Here is a 20,376-nt window from a genome sequence, read left to right on the forward strand (position 1 = left end):
GTTCCTCGCTGCCCGCCGTAGGCAGTCTGCGCGCGGCTGGCAAGATGGCGGCAGCTGTCGTTACGCGGAGGCTGTCGGGTCAGTGTGAGAGACTCTAGCGGCGGGGGTCGGCTCCTTGCCCGTGGCGAGGATGCAGGGTAGGGGAGGTGAGCGGGGGGGATCCTGGCCCGTGGGGGCAGCTCCTGGATCACGGTGGCCATCAATTCCTTGCCCCCTTTCAGCAGCCCGGCCAGTGGTTCTGTCGGGGGCAGCACCAACCGGAACCCTCCTGCCCTTGGTTAACAATCAGCTACTCCAGTTCGCTGCCTCTAGGGGACATGGGATTTGGGACTGGGAGCCTCGGGCTGAGGCTCTGCCCCAGCTGCACCCAGATGGGGGGGGGGGCACGCTTCGGGTGAGCAGGTGTCTGGTTTTCACCTGGAGCACCCAGTCAAAAACGGGACCATGGCAGCTCCCGTCAGCACTGCTGACCAGGCCGCTGACCGTCTGGTTGTTGGCGCTGCACAGTGGGGCTGGCAGGCTCCCGGGAAGCAGCCAGCATGTTCCCCCCTGGCTGCTAGGTGTAGGGGGCAACCCGGGGGCTCCGCATGCTGTCCCCACCCCAAGCACTGCCCCTACAGCTCCCATTGGCCGTGGTTCCCAGCCAGTGGGAGCTGCAGGGGTAACACCTGTGGAGGGAGCGGCGCAGAGCTGCCTGACCAGGCCTCTGTGTAGGAGCTGGAGGGAGGACATGCTGCTGCTTCCAGGAGCTGCTTGAAGTAAGTGCTGCCTGGAGCCTGCACCCCGGACCTCCTCCCAGGCCTCTGTCCCAGCCCTGATCCCCTGCTCTCTGAACCCCTTGATCCCAACCCAGAGTACCCTCCTACGCCCCAAACCACTCATCCCCAGCCCCACCCCAGAGCCTGCACCCCCATCTCTCACACCCCCCCATCTGCACCCCAACCCTCTGCCCAAGCCCGGATCCCCCTCCTGCCCTTTGAACCTCTCGATCCCAGCCCAGAGCACCCTCCTACATCCCCAACCAGAGCCCTCATCCCCCTCCTGTACCCTCACCCCCAACCAGAGTCCCCTCCCACACTCCAAACCCCCTGGCCCAGAACCCCTTTCTGCACCCCAAATCTGTCATCCCCGGCCCCACATTGGAGCCCCAGCCCGAGCCATCACCCCTTCTCGCATTCTAACCCACTGTCTCAGCCCCCTCCTGCACTCTGAACTGCTCATTTCTGGTCCCACCCTAGAGCCTGCACCCCCAGCTGAAGCCCTCACCCCCTCCCACACCCCAGCCTCCTGAGGCAGCCCAGTTAAAATGAGTGAGGGTGCGGGAGGAGAGCAAGCAATGGGGGGGGGAGATGGAGTGAGTAGGGGTGTGACCTCGGAGAAGGGGCAAGGCATGGGCAGGGTCTTGGAGAAGGGGCGGGGCAAGGGTGTTCGGTTTTGTGTGAGTAGAAAGTTGCCACCCCTACCCACACTGACCATGTATTAGAGATGGAAGGGTGTAACTGGAAGCGGATTCATAGAATCATAGAATTTCAGGGTTGGAAGGGACTTCAGGAGGTCATCTAGTCCAACCCCCTGCTCAAAGCAGGACCAATTCCCAATTAAATCATCCCAGCCAGGGCTTTGTCAAGCCTGACCTTAAAAACTTCTACGGAAGGAGATTCTACCACCTCCCTAGGTAACACATTCCAGTGTTTCACCACCCTCCTAGTGAAAAAGTTTTTCCTAATATCCAATCTAATTGCGGCAGCCCTCGTTGGTATGGGGGCCTGTGTGGTTTGCAGAGATGACAAATCCCAGCATGCACTACAGCTGTATCACTCAAACTGGGATGGAGCATCCTGTGCAAGATGAAGCAGTGCATGGTGGGATTTGGTATTTTTATTGCTGCACCTCCTTAAATCAAAATGAAGCATTGCATGCTGGGATATGTCTCCATGCACCATACTCCAGGGTCACGCATGTGACAAGCCCAACCTTTTGGCTTGTCCTCACCCTGTTTAGTGAGTCTCATAAATAGCTTTTAAAAAGTTCACTCATCCACAGGCAACTGATGGAACATGATGTAGGTGACCTCATCTTCAAATTGGATATGAGGGCTGTACATAACACAGTCCTCCAGCCCGAAAGTTCTTGGGTCCGGATGGAGAACTGCATGTTAGAATCTCATTTATGCGGGGTGCATTTCCATATTGAAAGTGACTGTTGCTATGGCCATGAGTGTGTTTTCCCTGTTAGCCACGCTTTGGCTGTTCTTGGTTTAGACAAACTGCAGCTTGTTGGTGCTGTGATTCCCTGTAACCATGGATGGTGTGCAATGCTCTGAAATGCTCGTCTGTCTTGCCAGAAGCCTAGCTAAATGATTTCTAAAACATTGAAGGGGAAACAGGGTGATCTGTGTACTAACCACTGAAAGGAAAGTGTCATGTTTAAAGTTGTTCGTCAGAAGCGCTCTGTATATGGGGAAATGACTTTTTCGTTTTCTCTCTGCAAGATTTAGTTTCAGCTCATAAATGAGCAAAACATCAACATTAATGTCAATCTTTTACAATTTATAAAAGAAGACTTATTTCTAGATATCATTAGTCTGAAAATACTTATTGAAAGGCTGTCTTAAGATAATGTACATGAGAGCAGCAAAATATTTCCAACAAGGTCTTGGTCAGTCAACCATCATTATAAAACTTTCCTTGATTTTCATTGACCGCTAGGTGGCAGATCTTCAAAAACTTTCACACCCAGAAGCTGAAGATTCTGAATTTGGTGCTAGAATGAAAGTCATTGGTGATATTGAACCTACATGTTAGTGTCTGAGGAATATCTAGCTCTACATTTTCAGCCAGAGAGATTTTGATGATTACCCTTGCCAATCCCACTGTCTGCTATGTGCAAAGTGTCTAAACAGGGAATCTAGCAGATTTGTAATTAAGTGGTATTAATGTTTACTGCAACACAAAACATGGGTTCAGGTGTCGGGCGGTTTCAACCCACTGCTCACTTTTCATTAACTTTTTCTGGTATTATCTATTCTTTCGCCACAGGGATTTTAAGACCTCTGAATTTTCTGGTCCCTTTGGCCTACAACAGCTCCTGCAACATCCGTCTTATTTCTGGACTCTCCATACGATGTTTCAACCGGGTGCAGGCCCCATTAGCTTCCTCTGCTACGAAAGCTCTGTTGTCTGCTAGTGATCGGTCATGTGGGTGTCCTCTCTCCATCTTTAACAGGTGTGGTGTGTTTTTAAAGGGTGAATGTTACATAAAACCTATTAGAAAACAAAGAGCCTGCTGTAAAATTTGCAGAATGTAATACACACTAGAGTCAGCACTCGAACTTTCTTTCGTATTTCCCACCATTGCACTAGCCCAGCGTACAGTTCAGCTCAACCAGTGGCATCAGTGGTTGGAATGCAATGTCGACCACCACAGGTATGTTTGTCCCCGACCTAACTCTGCTCAGAGCAGGCTGAACCAGTGCTAGAGCAATGATGGGAAACAAAGAAAAATACCTGTGTACACAAGCTTATAAGGAGAGTGTTAGGGTTAAACCTGTTTTCTATCCAAATTCCATATTCTCATCAACACTTTTGAAAAGTAGCATCTTTCCCCAATTTGGCATGGGAAGTTCTGCTGCTACTTTTCACTCTTGCAAGCGGGATCAGTTTTTAAAACTCCTTCTCCCGCCTGTATCATGTCAAGACCCTTTAATGAAGATGCGAGATGGAATGTGCCTCAAACATGTACCTCAGCTCATCGCAATAAGAAACCTTGTTATATAACTGGTGTTTGTTTTATTAATTAAAATAATGAAAGCCCCAGATCTCTAATGTTAAAACATGTAATTTTAACTTTTCACCTGAACTAGCTCTTGTGTTACACTATCCTGAGTTCTCAACTCCATTTTTAAAAGTTATGAACCAAAGAAAACTGTCTATACATTGCCTAGCACAGTGGGGCCCTAGTCCATAACTAAGGGTCCTAGGTGCTACAATAATTTAAATAATATTTGAAATTCACTCAGCCAGACATTTGCACTGCAATGTAATAGATATGTATATGTCAATACTCAGCCAAAGGGCCTACTGAAATGTTAGATCATTTTGCTTTTAAATTTTCTGAGGCAAGTTGGTGTAAAGTCACTCTGGGTTTTCCAGGTGGAGTCAGTCAGGTGCTGCGTTCTGGGGAAAGACCACTTAGTTCTTGTTAAATTACATACTTCATCTTTTCTGTTCTTTATTTCAGTGTAACAGCCTTACTGCCACATGTCCTTCAGCAGCCAGCGAGGACTCTCACATATTATAGCATTCGAAAAGGAAAGAGGAAATCTGTAAAATCTGTGGTCTATAGATTTCTCCGACTGCACTGCGGCCTTTGGTTAAGGAAAAAAGTAAGGCTTTCATTTTATTAAATATGAGATCTACCCTTGTTTAAAAGAGTGACCAGCTGCCTTCCTTCCTCTAGGGATCAGTAGTGATTGGGAGGGAAGATTAAAAAAAACAAAGAAAATCCAGGGTGAGAGTTGAAAGCTGACTTGCTCAGGGCATGGGGATTGTTGAGGTATGGGTTATTATTGTTGCTATACATCCATCTATGGTAAAGTGATGTAGAATTCTTTGCTTCTGACAGGCTGGTTACAAGAAAAAATTATGGAAAAAGTCTATTCGCCAGAAAAGACGCTTGAGGGAACAAGTGTTTTGCAATAAAACTCAAAGTAAACTCCTTGATAAAATGACCACTTCTTTCTGGAAGAGAAGAAACTGGTACGTTGATGATCCCTTCCAGAAGTATCATGATCGCACAAACCTTCGACTCTAGGAAACCTCTCTCTTCTGTGTCTCAGTTCACGCTTCTGTTTTTCCTCTTACTGCCCAATACATGTCATTGTATGTAGGCTGGGATCTTTTTATGTATTTCCAAAGACAAATAACTATAGTCTGTCATTTTTCCACATTTACATGTAACATGCAAATATACAGTCTGATTTGAATTATTGGTACAAACATCCAAAATAAACTAATTCTGGACTGTGACTGGAGTATTCAGTCATACTTGGTTATTGTATTTCACTTAAAGTGGAGGAGGGGCAAGGGGAAAAGTTGAGAAATTTTGATTCAGCTAAATATTCTGAACTTCTCGTGGTGAGATTCTTGCAATAGGGTATGTAGTTGAACATCTAAGCTAAATTTTAAGAATTAATATTAGAATGGGAATGTTTAAAGCAGTTTGAAAAATACAAGTAATATAGAATGGGTATTACCAAAGCACCTAGGAGCCCCAGTCATGGACCGGGACTCCATTGGGCGAGGCACTGTACAAACAGAACAAAAAGACAGTTGCTGTCTCAGTGTCTGCATTAACTGAATGGGGCTACCATTTTAATAACGCTGCCCAGTTTCCTACTGAGTAGGACTGACGTAGCTTCTCCACTGGAAAACGCTGAAAATTAGTGTGTTCCAAATGTTGGTCAGTGGATAACTAAAGTGATTAAAGCAAATGTTAAATTAGCTAAAATTAGAGAACTTCCCTTACAACCACTCTGAAAGTTTCTAATTTTCATTGCTTTCTTATTAATTGTGAATAATTGCCTGCTTGTTAATTCTCTTTTAAATTCTGGCTCCACTTTACACTACACATTTTGGTACACTCATGGCCCTTTTATATGAAACAATGTATGTGATTTTAGTTTTACACTCTAGGTCAGGATGATATGTTTGCTTCTGCTTTTACTAAGGCCCAATCCCTTGCATTCTTTAAAACTTGGTAGCCTGTAGACAGTGTGACAACAGTAGCTTCAAACTGTTCCATTCTCTTTACTGTAGCCTCTGTCAATCAGTTCCATTATCACTTGTTTGACAAGACAAGGCTTACTTCATAATAAAGCTGTGGTAGTCCAATGAATTCACTGGTAACAGGTTTAGTAGCTGTATTTTTTACCAACTGGTAATACAGAAAGGAGTTCTGAAGGACATGCAGCATTTAGTGAATACATCTATATACAGTTAGCAAGAATTAAGACAACTAAATAATGCAGTAATAAAAGTAACAAGTATTCTGGCCTGCCAGATACATTGAACAGACTGAAGATGCTTTCTTCTTTGTGGGTTTTTTTTCTTTTAAAGAAAAGATTAAGACTTTATTCAGGATGTATATCAAGCATAACAAAACCAGCAAAACGCCAACCTTTGGAATACTGTTGTAATGTCCATCCTTATGAGGCATTAAATGTACTGTCCTATCAGAGATCTTTTACACTGATCATGGGAAAGAAACCTCTTTTAAGTGCACAGTTATGATCCTTAAATATGTTTGTATAAGTGTGAATCTTAAGAGTACGCATAGTGTTCTTTACAATTTTAAATACGGGCTAGGTGCAAAACAGGTACCCGAAACAAATAAACAGCAAAAGAAGACTGATTAATAAGCATTCTGTCACAAATATATAGATATTACTACATGAGAACATGGATATTTCACAGAGCACAGTCAAAGGCAGCAGGCTGTTTACATGATGCCAGGGAGCATCACATCCCTCTAGTAAGCCTTTCCTCATTTTTTAATCACGAGGTAATTTCTCCCCTTGTTGTTAGAAACAGAAGGCCTGGTTCTCCTCTTCCTTATACCAGGTTTACACTTGTATAATTCCCTTGGCAATTACTCCCAATTGACACTAGGCTAAGTGGCACCTTGGCTGTAATTGAAAATAGCCCTGCTTCAATGATGTAGCTACACTGGTGCTGATAGTTACATTTAGACAAGGAGGCATAAGGGTTTGCAGTGAGTTGCTCAAAGTTTACCCCATTCATAATTAAGGTAAATCCTGTGTAAACATGCAGGCTAATTCACTGGCCCAGGCACCAAAGAACATTCTCTAATCACAGGATTTCTGTCCCCTTCTCTTCAAGGCTTTAGTTTTATTTCTTCAAAATAACACATTCAACATATCATTGCTTGACCTGGGGTCTTTTGCAGGGGCCTAACTACTCCATTCAGGCTTACAACCACCTGAGAGTCGTATACCCTGGGTTTTTTCCTCAGAGCTGAGGACTGATGCTGGAGGGGGCCTTGCCCCCAACCTGAGCTCTTGTTATTGATGAGAACCAGGTTATCTTCAGGCTACCTGCTCCTTGATCTTACTGCTTCAGCTGGGTGGCAACTGATTAGTCAGAGGAGGGGCTGGAGCCCCATTCCCCTTAAAGGGCCAGTTAGCATGTGATATTCTGATTAGTTCAATTGATGCAAACCCAGGTTTGCCTCTGTCTACTGCTAGGGGTCAGCCCATGTGTAGCAACAACAATGGTTGAACTGAAGTTATTCCCAAGGGGAGACAGTGCCTGAGAGAAGAGTCAGGACCAAAGAACATACCGCTGTATTTGAATGTTAAAATGACAGACCTTTAGAGGAAGCATTTGTAAACAACCTGTGTCTGTAATATACTGAATTCAAAGCAAGTGATTGTTCTAGCCTGTGTACAGAACACTATACCACTAAGCATACATGTTTAGGCATTCACATTTCTTGTCAGTCTATACACAAATACACAGCTCAGTTGATAACACATTGTTGCCAGCGATATGAAAAGGGGGGTTTGTTTTTTTTCAGTTATACAGTGAATGTCTTCGAGAGATAAGGCAACTCCCTTGTCAACAGTTTCACCTCAGCATTTAAGAAAATCGAAACAGTCAAGTTTACAGTAAAACAGCAGGTCAGACATTTAAATAACTTTAGTGAGGATGAATGTTAATACACTGAGTAGAATTCATCAAACGTTATGCAGCTGTATATTTTTATTTTTGGCATAATTTGAGTGCAAACTTGTCAGCTTTTGTTTTGTCTTATGGCACCCTATTGCGTAGCACTGAAAATAAATTTCAGCGAACACTTCAGGCAACGTTGCGATTTTTTTAAAAAAACTTTTGCTGAAAAATCAAATTGACTCTAAAGCTGCTTAACTTAAATACATAAGCTTGGCTACTCAAAGCTTTTGCTGAGTGTGTTCTAATGACGGAATATTTTTCAACTGCGATCTAGAACGCATTTTTTTTTTAGCATATAGTCTTCACAAAACACAATATACTCAGTGCTTATAAGGGAAATCAGATTTTCCAATAACAGGTCCAAGTATTGTGGCAATCGCAAGAAATGTCTGTTTGCCCTTTCCTCTTACTAACCAAACTGCTACAAATGTTTGTGGGGAGGGGACAGCAGTAATTTTTACTTTCCAAACCATTTAAGGAAGCTTCAGAATTACCTCAAGATGAGTTAGTAAGAAGGCTGAGATGTAGAAGCCTATCCGTCAGATAATATTTAACAAAGGCCACATCGGATATGCTTATCTCTGAGTCTGGTGCACTCTAACCAGTTATTGGCATGCTGGGCCACTTCTGTACCTGAACTAGGTTAACAATATTATTCATAATCAAGTCTGTTTATTGATCAGTTATCAATGGCAATCATACGTCACATTCTAAAAGTTTTTCTAGTCTATGGGATAGTGCCAAGAGCAAACACAAAGGGCCACATAATTAACTCATTTATGAATTTCACATGCTTTTACATTTACAGAAGACACCAACTTTAAGCACAAATACACATATCCTACAACTTCTTCCTCTTCTTTTGTATTTAGCATTTATATATGGATACCAATGCACCAGCCAAACTACAGAGTCTCATGGTTTAAACCAGAATCCACATACTGGCAAAATTCTCTCCAAGCCACATGGAAGAGCTCAATTCCAATGCCCTTCTCTGGCTGTGGGAGTGTAATTCCCACATCTGCACCAGAAAAGCAAAACACCTGAAGTGAGCTTCTACATGCAGATGAGGACGGTGAATTTTGCCCTATGAACTCAATGGCTAATGTGATTCTGGTTAACATTGTAGCAGTTATTACAAACATGGCTTACATATATTGTAGAACTGCCAGTAAAATGTTGATCAAAAGTTATAAGATTAATTCTTTCATTTTTACAAAATATATCACTTCTTCTGGCTCAGGAGTATCAAAATTAAGACTCTCCTACTTTATTTTGTGAAATCAGTTCATTCTCTTGTACATCTCTCTTTCTCATCATCTCTAAGTTGTCTCTACATTTTCAGCACAATGACGAGTTCACATAATTTACTTGCAGAAAAAGAAATGGAGCTGCAGCTCAACTTTTGCTAATAAGTCTTAGACATTCTGTACAGTCGAAAGAATTCAAAATATCTCACGTCAGTCAGTCTTGTTATAAGATGGAGGAAGGGTAGGGAGAAAAATCTATGGCTCCTGCAAGTCCACTTTGTTAAGGATAAAGCCATAAACAGATACATTAGTCAAAGTATCATTGAGAGCTATTGAGTATTTTTTTGTTTGTTAGCATTCACAAGCTAAAACTATGCAGACACAACTAATAATTGCAAATGTACAGCCTGACAGGGTTAGCTTGAGTGTATATTCTGCAAATGAAACAGGGGGACTCTGACACTGTTACTACCTGTGAGAGTGTTGTCATGTTATGGGAAAATGCAAGTAACGTGTAACTTAAGGGAAGAGAGAAAGGCCATGTCTGCAGTGCTGCACATCAAATCACATCCATCTCACTGCTGTTTTTCTACATAATTAGCAAGTAGCTCTTTAAGGCAGAAGAGAGACATTCTGTGGATCTTGGTGCTATTGGCTCATCGCACTCACATGGTTTCAGTGGTAGAGGTCGAGGTACTTTTCTTCCTGAAGCGAGGTCTAAGAGGTCTAGGCGGTGCCTGTGGGGAATCAAGAGAAGTTTTTGTTGAAACAGGAGTAACATAATGTGTTTTACATCTTCAAAGTGATGTACAGATATTCATTTACTCATCCTCATGATACCTCATGGAGGGCAGGTAGGTATTATCCACATTTAGAGATGAAGAAACAAAGACCGGATCCCTAATAAATCCCCATGTAAAGATTCCCTAAATAGGCAGCTGGGAATTTCCCCAATATGAGGGAATCCTTGAGTGGCTTAAAGCCCTGTAGCCAGCTCAACACCATCACCCTTCTGGACTCCTGACTTAGGAGGCATGGCTAGAGCACACTGTGCTTCAATAAACCCTACCGGAGTAATAGCCCCTAGGAAGGTATAAGCTATTGCAATTTACAGAAGCCTCGAGACTGCTCTAAGTTATGCCCCTATGATCAGGAGAGCAAAAAAGTACCAGAACGCCAATTTTGGCACTCCCCACCCCAAATGCTGCTCCAGGGCACCTGAGAAATCAGTCGTCTGGGCCCCACAAAACCTAAGGCCCACTCAAAAGGGAACAATGCATGCTGTGACTTGTAGCCTTCACAGGCAGCCTCTTCATAAAAAAAGACAAGGACATCTGCAATCTTCTCCATTTTATGCTAACTGGATGAAGCCTGTGAACTCCGGCCAAGCTGCCAACCCAGATTCCTTGTCTGGACAAAGCCTGGACACTGTTTGAAATTATTTCAAAACAGAATAATTGAAATTCTGCCTTACAGTTACATTACTGATGTGGAGTTATTAAAAATAGACCCCTTCAGACATCATAAGTGAGCTACAAGCGGACGGTTCACTGTACGACTCACAGGCAATCTGTCAGGAGGTCTATCATGGCTGCCTAAGTGGTAGGTGCCAGATTAACTCCGCTTTAGTCTCAAATCCTGGGTAGCCCCATTCCCCAGGTGGGTAAACAGTCTGAGCGAGAGAAAGCACCCTGAGCAGCAAACAGACCACTATGTGGTGGTGGTAACCACTGGTGCATAGTTCACCCAACAGAGCTACAGCATGGCCCAGTTATGGGTTGTGAGAATCACACAGGAAACTAGTTAGATGAATCTTAAAGCAGTAGAAAGTGTTGCTCAGTTTAAAAATGCATTTACGTACATTGTGTAGCAAACTGCCTATGCAGTAGCAGGCCAGCATATTATGATTCCCCATAATATGGTAGTATTCATAATGAGTGCATGGTAGCTGAATGACTATAAAGTGATATAACATACAAATCACTTTTCAATATTCTGTCAAGTACTTAGATTTGCTCGACACATAGGGCCAAAATCTGCCCTGGTTTCAGGGGGAACAGATATCATTGGCTTCACTGTAAATTGTGCACACTTACACCAGGCCTGAGTAGTGTGGGTTATCATCACGCAGCTTAACCTGGCATCTACCACCCACTCCCATTCTCTACCAGATAGTACCCCAAAACTGCCTTGGGCCCCAATCCTGAAATCCTTACACCAGAAAAACTCTCAATGAAATTAACAGAAGTTGGGCCTGAGTATGGTCTGCAGGCTTGAGCCTCTGGCGGTTTGCTGCATGGCTGGCAAATCTAGCTATCTGTGGTATTTACATGGCCTCCATCATCATGGTATCTGAGCACCTCACAAGCTTTAATGCATTGCTCCTCACAACACCCGACAGCTAGGGCAGTGCTATTATCCCCATTTTACAGATGGGGAACTGAGGCACAGAAAGACTAAGGCCCAGATCCCCAAAGATACTTAGGCAGCTAACTTCCACTAATTTCCATTTGAAATCTTTGGGGATCTGGGCCTATATGACTTGCCTAAAGTCATAGAGATAATTGTGGTAGAGCAGATTTGAACTGAACCCAGGTCTCCAGCAAGCCCCCAACCACTGGGGCCCACCCTTCGTTTTTACTTCAGGAATAGTCAGGAGATTCAAGTCCTCTTGTCTTTCCATTAGTTTGCAGTTACCCACAACTGATCTAGGACAAGAATGTATTTCCAGAGCACAGCAGAGACAACTCCATTTCTGCTATCTTACCTGTTTCAGTCTTTACAACCAGAGACTCATGGGTTAACTCATGGCTGGCATTTAAAGGTCTCTGCACAGAATTATAGAATCAAAGAATTGTAGGACTGGAAGGGCCCTCGAGAAGGGCCCACGAAAATTGCAACTTCTAGTCCACGCCCCTGCACTCAGGGCAGGACTAAGTATTATCTAGATCATCCCTGACAGGTGATTGTCTAACCTGCCCTTAAAAATCTCCAAAGACAGAGATTCCACAATCTCCCTAGTCAATTTATTCCAGTGCTTAACTACCCTGACAGTTGGGAAGCTTTTCCTAATGTCCAACTGAAATGGCTCTTGCTGCAATTTAAGCCCATTGCTTCTTGTCCTACTCCTTGTAACAACCTTTTATAAAAACTGTTATCTTGTGCCCTCTCAGTCTTCTCTTTTCCGGACTAAACAAACCCAATTTTTTCAATCTTCCCTCATTGGTCATGTTTTCTAGACCTTTAATCATTTTTGTTGTTCTTCTCTGGACTTTCTCCAGTTTGTCCACATCTTTTCCAAAATGTGGTGCCCAGAACCAGACACCGTACTCCAGTTGAGGCACAATCAGCGCGGAGTAGAGCGGAAGAATTATTTCGTGTGTTTTGCTTACAACACTCCTGCTAATACATCCCAGAATGATGTTCGCTTTTTTTGAAACAGGGTTACACTGTTGACTCATATTTAGCTTGTGATTCACTCTGACCTCCAGATCCTTTTCTACAGTACTCCTTTCTAGGTAGTCATTTCCCATTTTGTACGTGTGCAACTGATTGTTCCTTCCTAAATGGAGTACTTTGAGACATCTCAAGTCTCCTCCCAGCTTCTCATGTAATGCCAATGCCAACCGCTTCTCTGTTCTACTTCTCTTGTGTTTTAAAGACATCAGATACCCAGAGGAGGGGTGAGGGGAAGACATCTTTAAGTATTTGCCACCCTTTTAATGCAGGCAGAGGAGCTCCTGGGAGAAAAGCTATGACTTTCCAAACGGGGGAGGGGGGAAGGAGGCGTGTTTAATTTGGCTTATTCCTTCAATGCATGAAAAAACTACAATCAGTTCCAGCACTAGCTGTTACCCTCCTCCCTAAACCTCAGACTTGGATTTAACTGAGCTTTAGGTGTCAGGGGAAATGAGTTGGGGATGGTTTCTAAGAGGGCCCAGAGGTCCATGCTCTGTAAAGTGAGAGGCTGAGACCAGGCACTGTAAGGAGAAGCATTCTGCCAGTCCACCTCAATGCTGACCTGGGTCAAACCTGAGGGTCCAGCTAAATGATGTGAAAAGACCATGAGGTGCATTACACTGGATCAAACTATTTGTTCATCCATTCCATTACCCTGCCTCCGGCAGTGACAAGTATCTGAGGCCTCTGCAGCATAACCCTAATATCCAGTGGGACCCATTACGTTATCTTTTTATTATAAATTGTTTATATTGCTATAGCACCTTCTGACCAAAGGTCATACCACACTTTGTGAACACTGTTTAATTTAGCCTCTCAATCCTTCTGTGAGGTAGCGTGGGCTCATTATCCCATTTGTATCAACGAGGAAACTCGTACAAAGAGGTTTTGTTTAGACACTACACTGATGAGTTCATTAGATTAGACAGATGATTTGCCCAATGTCAGAGGATGTCTGTGGCAGAGCTGGCATTAGGATCCAAGTCCCCCAGGTCCCATGCCTGTGCCACAAGCCCATGCTCAGCGATCTCTTCATCTCTGAATTCCTGAAGAGCACTACGGACCTAATGGAAAATAAATACAAGATAGAAATATCAGAACTGAGGCCTCCAGCCAGAAGGGAAGAACTCGGAGAGGCTCCCACTGGAACAACTGCAGAAGGTGATCCTGGGTATAAATCCTGTGGCCTTCATGGATCCTGCACCGTGTGTGGAGCTGCCAGAGACATAGCCACCATGTCTGGAATAGGAGCCATCCACAGAATAGATAGCGCATCAGAGGAGTAGATCCTGCAGCAGCTTTGGAGAGCGCTGCTACTGGGGCAGCAGAGCCACCCTGACAAGAGAAAAATCATTGCTGCATAGTTCTGGGATGCTCGTTTGGTAGGGAGAGGAGGGCAGGGCTCTGTGCTGGTGGCCCACTTCACAGTTTTGTCCGTGAGCAGCCACCCTCTCTCTTTCCCTTCATAGTAGCATCGGAGAGGGGGCAGCACTCTAGCCTGAGGAGCTACCATCCAGAGGCAAGGAGACTTCAAAAAGGCCAGGTCTCTTCTCTCCCTCGCCACGCACAGCAGGGCCAGGGCTAGGACCGGCAGACAGCAACTCAGGGAGTTGACATGGAGCATAACTGGTGAGAAGCCATTGAGATTTTCAAAATTCCTCCCCTGTTAATGATCTCAGGTATTATTAGAGCCATAAATAAGGACACTTTAGAGCAACGAGTATTAATTTTACCCCAACAATATCCCCTTTCATACTCTCTCTTTGAGCCAAGTTAAGAGTATAACTGTTCCGACTTACCCATTGGTAGAGATTTCCCACCTTTGATTTCTTAGAACCTATATCTGGGCAGACAGCAGCTGCCTCCATTTTCGCAAAGATCTGGAAGACTTCCTCATCTCTGCCATCTCTGATTTCTTTTCAGTATTATTCCTTTGACTTGACTGCCTTGTGGCTGTATTTACTATGAACATGAGTGATGGTAAAACCTTTTCTGGCAAAGCAGAATGTATGCACTTGTATCCTTTATATGTCTGTCTGTCTTTGTTACAAATTAAAGCATACTTGCTAATATAGGGCCTGATTCAAAGCCCATCCAAGTAATGAAATCAGTGGAAAGACCTATTAATATCAATGAGCTTTGGATTAGGTCCATATTGAATATGTATGGATCTGGCTCTGAATTCTCCCAAAGTTTTGGGGTGTTTGGATCTTGGCACATCTCTCCATCTGTCTTCCCCTCAAAATATGACAATAAAAATTTCCCTTAAGTAAATGCAAAGTGAAATGGAGAGTTTTGTGTATCTCCAAAACCTCACATCCAAACACCTCAAAACTTTGGAAGAATTCAAAGTTAGCTCCTAATTTTGCAGCTCTGATTTGTTCTTATAGGTGTGGAACTTAAACTCCCACAGGGAGATTCCACACCTATAGGAAGAGCTGAATATTCAAGTCCAGACCCACCCTGCAAGACTGAAAGTAGAATGTTGGCCTCAAACAGCGTTTCCATTCCAAAGAGAGGTGTCCTTCTGGAAATCCAGGCAACCTTGCTGGTTGCAGCACCTTTTCCAATATGGAAGTACCTCAAGAGCTTGTTCCTTCTTTTTGAGCCTTCTGTTCTTGACCATGTGATCCAATAAATCATGCTCTTCATCATCTGAGAACACTAAGTCTTTTGTTTCACAGTTTGCCTCACGAGGCTTTTCACACGCATCATCCATGTCTACCTCAACCACTTACAACAGCATTTTTAAATCTACATGGTGAAAACAAAGGATAAGGAAGGTCAGTGGTGACTTGGCTTCTGCTGTTCATTTCACTAATCTCACCCCAAAGCCATGCCTCTTCCAGAGATTAATAGAAATGGGGTTCATATATCACACTCTAGTAACAGTGGTTGCAGTGTCAGAAACCAAAGTGGCTCCAGCTTATGGTGTGTTTATTAGCTGTGTTGGACTTTTTTAATGCAATTTAGACTAATTTAACAGCCCATCTGATGTTATGTAGATTCCATAAACAGTTGGTTTTAATCATATTTGGATCACAGATCAGTGAAACGGCTAATCACTCAAGAAAAACCATTCTGGCACCATACTGGTCTGAACAAATACACCAAGGGAACATTTTCACCTCAGCAAAAAAACAAAACAAAAAAAACCAAACTTGTAACTGAACTTGAGGAGTTACTTAGATCTCCTCTTGCATTGGCCACTTTGGCTGTGTTCACACTACAGAACCGAGGCATTCCTGGGTGAATTAGTATGGCTGCACTAGTATAAGCAGTAATGGTTCAATATGCCCCATCCCTGACATGCTGCCTTGTGTTCTGAACTGCTACAGTTTTGCCTCATGTTTAATGCTCTTCTAACTCCGTTCAGATGCATTTCCCTCAGGACATCTACTCCACAGTTCCTGGTACTGCTTCCAGAAAGGAGTGGCTGCTGGGAGATTTCCAAAGCCACTCTGACTATAATCAGACCTCACTGATGTAACTGAATTTGGCCTGCTGTGTGCAGATTGCAAATGCTTGTTTAATAGTTAATGTCTGTGCAGCATTTTGAACTTTTTAAGTGCTATTATATGGAGGCAGTTTGAGTCATTAACAGTACTGGCAGATTGTGGTCCAAAGTTGGTATAGTGTATCCAGACAGTTAAATTAGATGATATTTTTAATTGGTAGTACAAAGTATGAATCAATGAAATGGTACCTAGCTCCAACTAAACCTCCTACCCCTCTGCAGACAATTTGCTATGGTGCTTTTATAGTTAAATTGATGGCTTATATCTTTTCCATTCTGAATTGTTGTGGGCCTGGAAGCTTTTGCTGCTTGTACAAATATTACTGACAATCACTGGCTCAAGGTCCAGTTAAACTATAGATTTTTTATAATAATCTAGGACAGCATAAAAATAGCAATTTCTACCTCTCAGACTGGCGATAAGTGCACAAATGTGATAATAAGAGGATCCTTAAATTCCTGATAAGTATACGTAGCATTTTAAGTCTTCAAAGTACTCAACAAATCAATTGCCATGAGTTACATAAGTATTACTCAAAAAGAAAAGGAGGACTTGTGGCACCTTAGATCACGAAAGCTTATGCTCAAATAAATTGGTTAGTCTCTAAGGTGCCACAAGTCCTCCTGTTCTTTTTGCGGATACAGACTAACAGGGCTGCTCATCTGAAACCTGTCATAAGTATTACTATTACAGCTGAGTGACACCTTTTTTCCCCTTAGGAAAATGCATTTTTCACAGCCCAGAACTATTTGTTGAATTTGGGACTATTTCAAAGTGTTTCATTTTGACTTTTCAATGCAAAAACAGCATTTCCATTTCTAATTTAGCCAATTTTTTTTTAAAGGTGAAAAACACCCCAAATGGCTGAATTTTAACAAAAACTCGAACACCCTCAACCCCCGCATTTGGAGTCAACGTTATGGTCAACCTGAAACAAAATAAAAAACAAAAATTGTTTCAGCCAATTAGAAACAAAAAGTTTTCAGGTTCTGCAATTAGACAAAAAAAAAATTGAAAAAAAAATTGATCCAGTTTGAATCAAACCCCAAACCAAAAATCCATTATTCACTCAGCTCTAACACTCCCCTTATTATACAGATGGTGAGAGTAAGGGCTTGTCTACACTGGCACTTTACAGCCCTGCAACTTTCTCGCTCAGGGGTGTGAAAAAACACACCCCTGAGCGCTGCAAGTTTCAGCGCTGTAACATGCCAGTATAGATAGTGTACCAGCGCTGGGAGCTGGGAGCTACTCCCCTTGTGAAGGTGGGTTTTTTTTATAGCTCAGAGCCTATGGCCCTGTCCATTGCCTGTTGAAATAAACTAATAGCTCCTGAATGTCATGATCTTAGTCCACTAGACCAGGCTGCCTCTACACATACTAGGCCATAGTATCCTAAAACCACTAGATCCTGCTGCTTGTATCAATTTATCTGTCATCTCAATAGCTAGGTTGGACTATGGCCTCTAGTGGTTTTCAGTAAGTGCAGTAAACATCTGTTTTCCCAGCAATGTCAAGCAGTGTCGAAAAATGTTAAAACAGAGAGGCCAGGGACAATGCTGATTTCAGGTTTTACAGATGATGACAGTTCTAAAAAAAAGTGTGGGAAAGTATTCTGTCAATCACATTATAAATAAGTCTGGGTACATTTCATTTTCATTGTACAGCATTTTTTTCTGACACCTGGAAAATGATATTTTGAGGAAGAGCTCAGTTTTACTTCATGTTGTTAAGAGAGCATGCAAGATGCCACACTGGTATTAATCACTTAGCCACCATAATTGCTCAAAAACACAGTTTATATGCGGGCTCTGTTTACAGTTGTGTTTTAAGTTCACTGCGAGACGCAGAATCTCTGAAGAGAAGCACTTCAAGTGGGTGCCCTTATTAGAACAAAAAACACATTACTGTACAGTAATGGTTCAAACTATCTCAGTCACTCCAGTAGCAATATGGAAGACTGTAGCGATATTAAATATCTATGATTCCACAGTATCAGCCAATGAGCTATTTCCTATATGGTGACATAGTTTTCAAAATCACTACTGAAGAACTCGAAGTGTAGTCTTCCGGATGGAGACAGGTTCAGTGGAATAATGGCTGACCTATCTCTAAAGCACTGCCTTCCTTTAACAGAAATGTAAGGACTGTAGGGAGCTAGACTACTACAAACTAGACAGAAATAACATTTTGCCCACCTATATATAGCATCTCCCATCTGAAAGTCCTGTGCACATGTAACCCACACACCTTTTGGGTGTGGTGTTCTGTCCCATCTAGTGGCAGCTGAGACCACTTAGAGAGAGATTAATGAGTTTGCTCTATAGCCTTAGCTAAGGAGCATATGGCTTTTAGCTCATGGAGTAGAGGCTCATGCATTTAGCTCCAGAAGTCCCAGGTTCGATCCTGATGACTGGGGTCTGTCAGTGTTACACAAACATTAATAAAGCCTCTCAGAGGGGGATATTCTCACTTTATAGCTAGGGAAACTGAAGTATAGGGAGGGGAAGGGATGGACTTGCCCCAGGTCACACAGTGAGTCAACTAGGGATAGAATTCATGTCTCCTGTCACCCCATTGTCTGTTTTAGCCATAAGACCATGCTTCCTCCTAAACTGCTTGGGCCTTAAACAAACCTTGCATTAGGAGGAACCCAAATGTTACTGAACTTGTTTGTAGCCTTGCCATAGGGAAGCCTCTGAAAACAGGCAACTCCTGTAGCTGCGGGGTCATCACAGAAGGTTGGCCATGCTTTGGGAAACTAATTTTCAATTTTTTATTATATAACATCCTAGCACATGAGGACAATATCCTGCAGGCCTTACTTGAGCAAAATTCCCATTAACTTCAAAGAAATTATAAGATTTGGTCCTTAAGCCCTGTCTATACTGTGGAAGCATTCTAACTGGTTTTAAAACAGTTTAAAACTGGTCTAAGAACGACAGTGTATGGTGAGTTTGAGGCAGTTTAAAGCAGTCTGATTGATTGTTTCCTGTTCAGTAAAAAAGGGTCAGGCTGCCTTAAACCACCTATAACTGGGTCTATATTATGGCGCTAGTCATTTTTAGAATCAGTTTAACTGAACCAGTTTTAGAACCGGTTAAAATATTTCCCCATTGTGAGCAAGCCCAGTTTCTACCCACTCCCAAAGAAATTATAATCTTTTGTCTTGTACCCCAGCTGCACTATTTTTAGAGAAACACAACAATGGTTAAACCAGTAAAATAATGCAACTCAAGCCATGTGCTGCCAAACATGGACAATGACATTCCCTTGGACAGGGAGTCAACAAGCGGTGTTGTTGAGGAATTACCTAGACTATCCAGCAGAATCAGTAAACAGGCTACAGAACCACATGCAACTAAAACCAAAAATGCACAGAAACATCTTGGGTGGCACGTAATAGAGGCTGGGGAATGCTAAAGCTCCCCAGACCTCGCGCTGCCAGTGGGCAGGCAGTGGCAGATTTGAGGCCCCCAGGAAGATCTCCTCCTGCCACACCCGCAGGGCTGGAGGAGCTCTTGCTCCCTGCCGCGGCCAGTCTCAGGGCCTCAGTGGTAGGGAGGGGGGCAGAAGCAAGCGGGGGGCAGGGTGTCTGAGGGGAAAGAGGCGGAGTGGGGGTGGAACAGAGACAGGACCGCAGGGGAAGGGACAGAATGGGGTGGGGTCCTGGGCGGGGCTGCGGGTGGAAGAGGCCAAACAGGGGAGGGTCTCCAGGCTTAGAGCTCCAGTTAGGACCGAGAGCTCTGCCATGGTCCTAGCTGAGGCTGAGAGCTTGACTCTGGCCAGGGATGCAGCAGGGCCACAGAGCTCCGGTCTTGGGGCCACAGGGGGAGTGGGGGATGGACCAAGCAGGGGGCAGGGCTTGGAGGGAAGAGGTGGAGCAGAGGCGGAATGGGGGTGAGGCTGTGGGGGAAGCGGCAGAATGTGGTGGGGCCATGGATGGGGCCGCAGGCGGAACGAGGAAAGGGCTCTGGGCTCAGAGCTCCAGCTCGGGCCGAGAGCTCCGCTGCGGTCCCAGCCGAGGCTGAGAGCTTGACCCCAGGCAGGGCCGAGCTCTCAGCGCCGCTCCCCTGGTCCTGACTGAGTTCTCTGCCCCCTCCCATCCCACCCTGGCCGGGGCCACGGAGAGGCTGAGAGCAGCGAGCTGAGAGCAGCGAGCGGGTGCGTGGCCTCAGAGGTGGGACGGTGGCCAAAAGAGGCAGAGCAGGGGGCTAGCTGCTCCTCAGGGAAGTTTCACCCGCCGCCCGAGGAAACATGCAAACTTTACATGATCAAATGCACTCAACCCCTTATCCCTAAAGCCAGCATTTCACCAGACAACAGGAGACACAGGGAAGGGACCAACAGCCCTGCCAATCTCTGAGAGAATCACACCTTTCTTAGGCTCACATTGTT

General features: G+C 44.0%; 2 protein-coding genes across 3 annotated transcripts in view; one reads left to right on the forward strand and one right to left on the reverse strand.

Annotated features, from left to right (window-relative positions):
• The window catches only part of MRPL35 (mitochondrial ribosomal protein L35), a 31,698-nt gene continuing 11,322 nt past the window's right edge, over positions 1–20,376 (forward strand). The window contains exons 1-4 of the mRNA XM_073342864.2: positions 1–78; positions 3,039–3,225; positions 4,240–4,384; positions 4,624–4,757. Coding sequence (XP_073198965.1) covers positions 45–78; positions 3,039–3,225; positions 4,240–4,384; positions 4,624–4,757 — 500 coding nt within the window. The 5' untranslated portion in view covers positions 1–44. The remainder of the gene's footprint in view (positions 79–3,038; positions 3,226–4,239; positions 4,385–4,623; positions 4,758–20,376) is intronic.
• Positions 5,896–20,376, reverse strand: part of REEP1 (receptor accessory protein 1) — a 106,500-nt gene continuing 92,019 nt past the window's right edge. For both annotated transcript variants that reach the window (XM_073342861.2, XM_073342863.2), the window contains one exon: positions 5,896–9,738. In XM_073342861.2, the coding sequence (XP_073198962.1) occupies positions 9,728–9,738 (11 nt within the window). In that variant the 3' untranslated portion in view covers positions 5,896–9,727. The remainder of the gene's footprint in view (positions 9,739–20,376) is intronic.

This window comes from Lepidochelys kempii, chromosome 4, assembly GCF_965140285.1.
Source record: "Lepidochelys kempii isolate rLepKem1 chromosome 4, rLepKem1.hap1, whole genome shotgun sequence".
Lineage (NCBI taxonomy): Eukaryota > Metazoa > Chordata > Testudines > Cheloniidae > Lepidochelys > Lepidochelys kempii.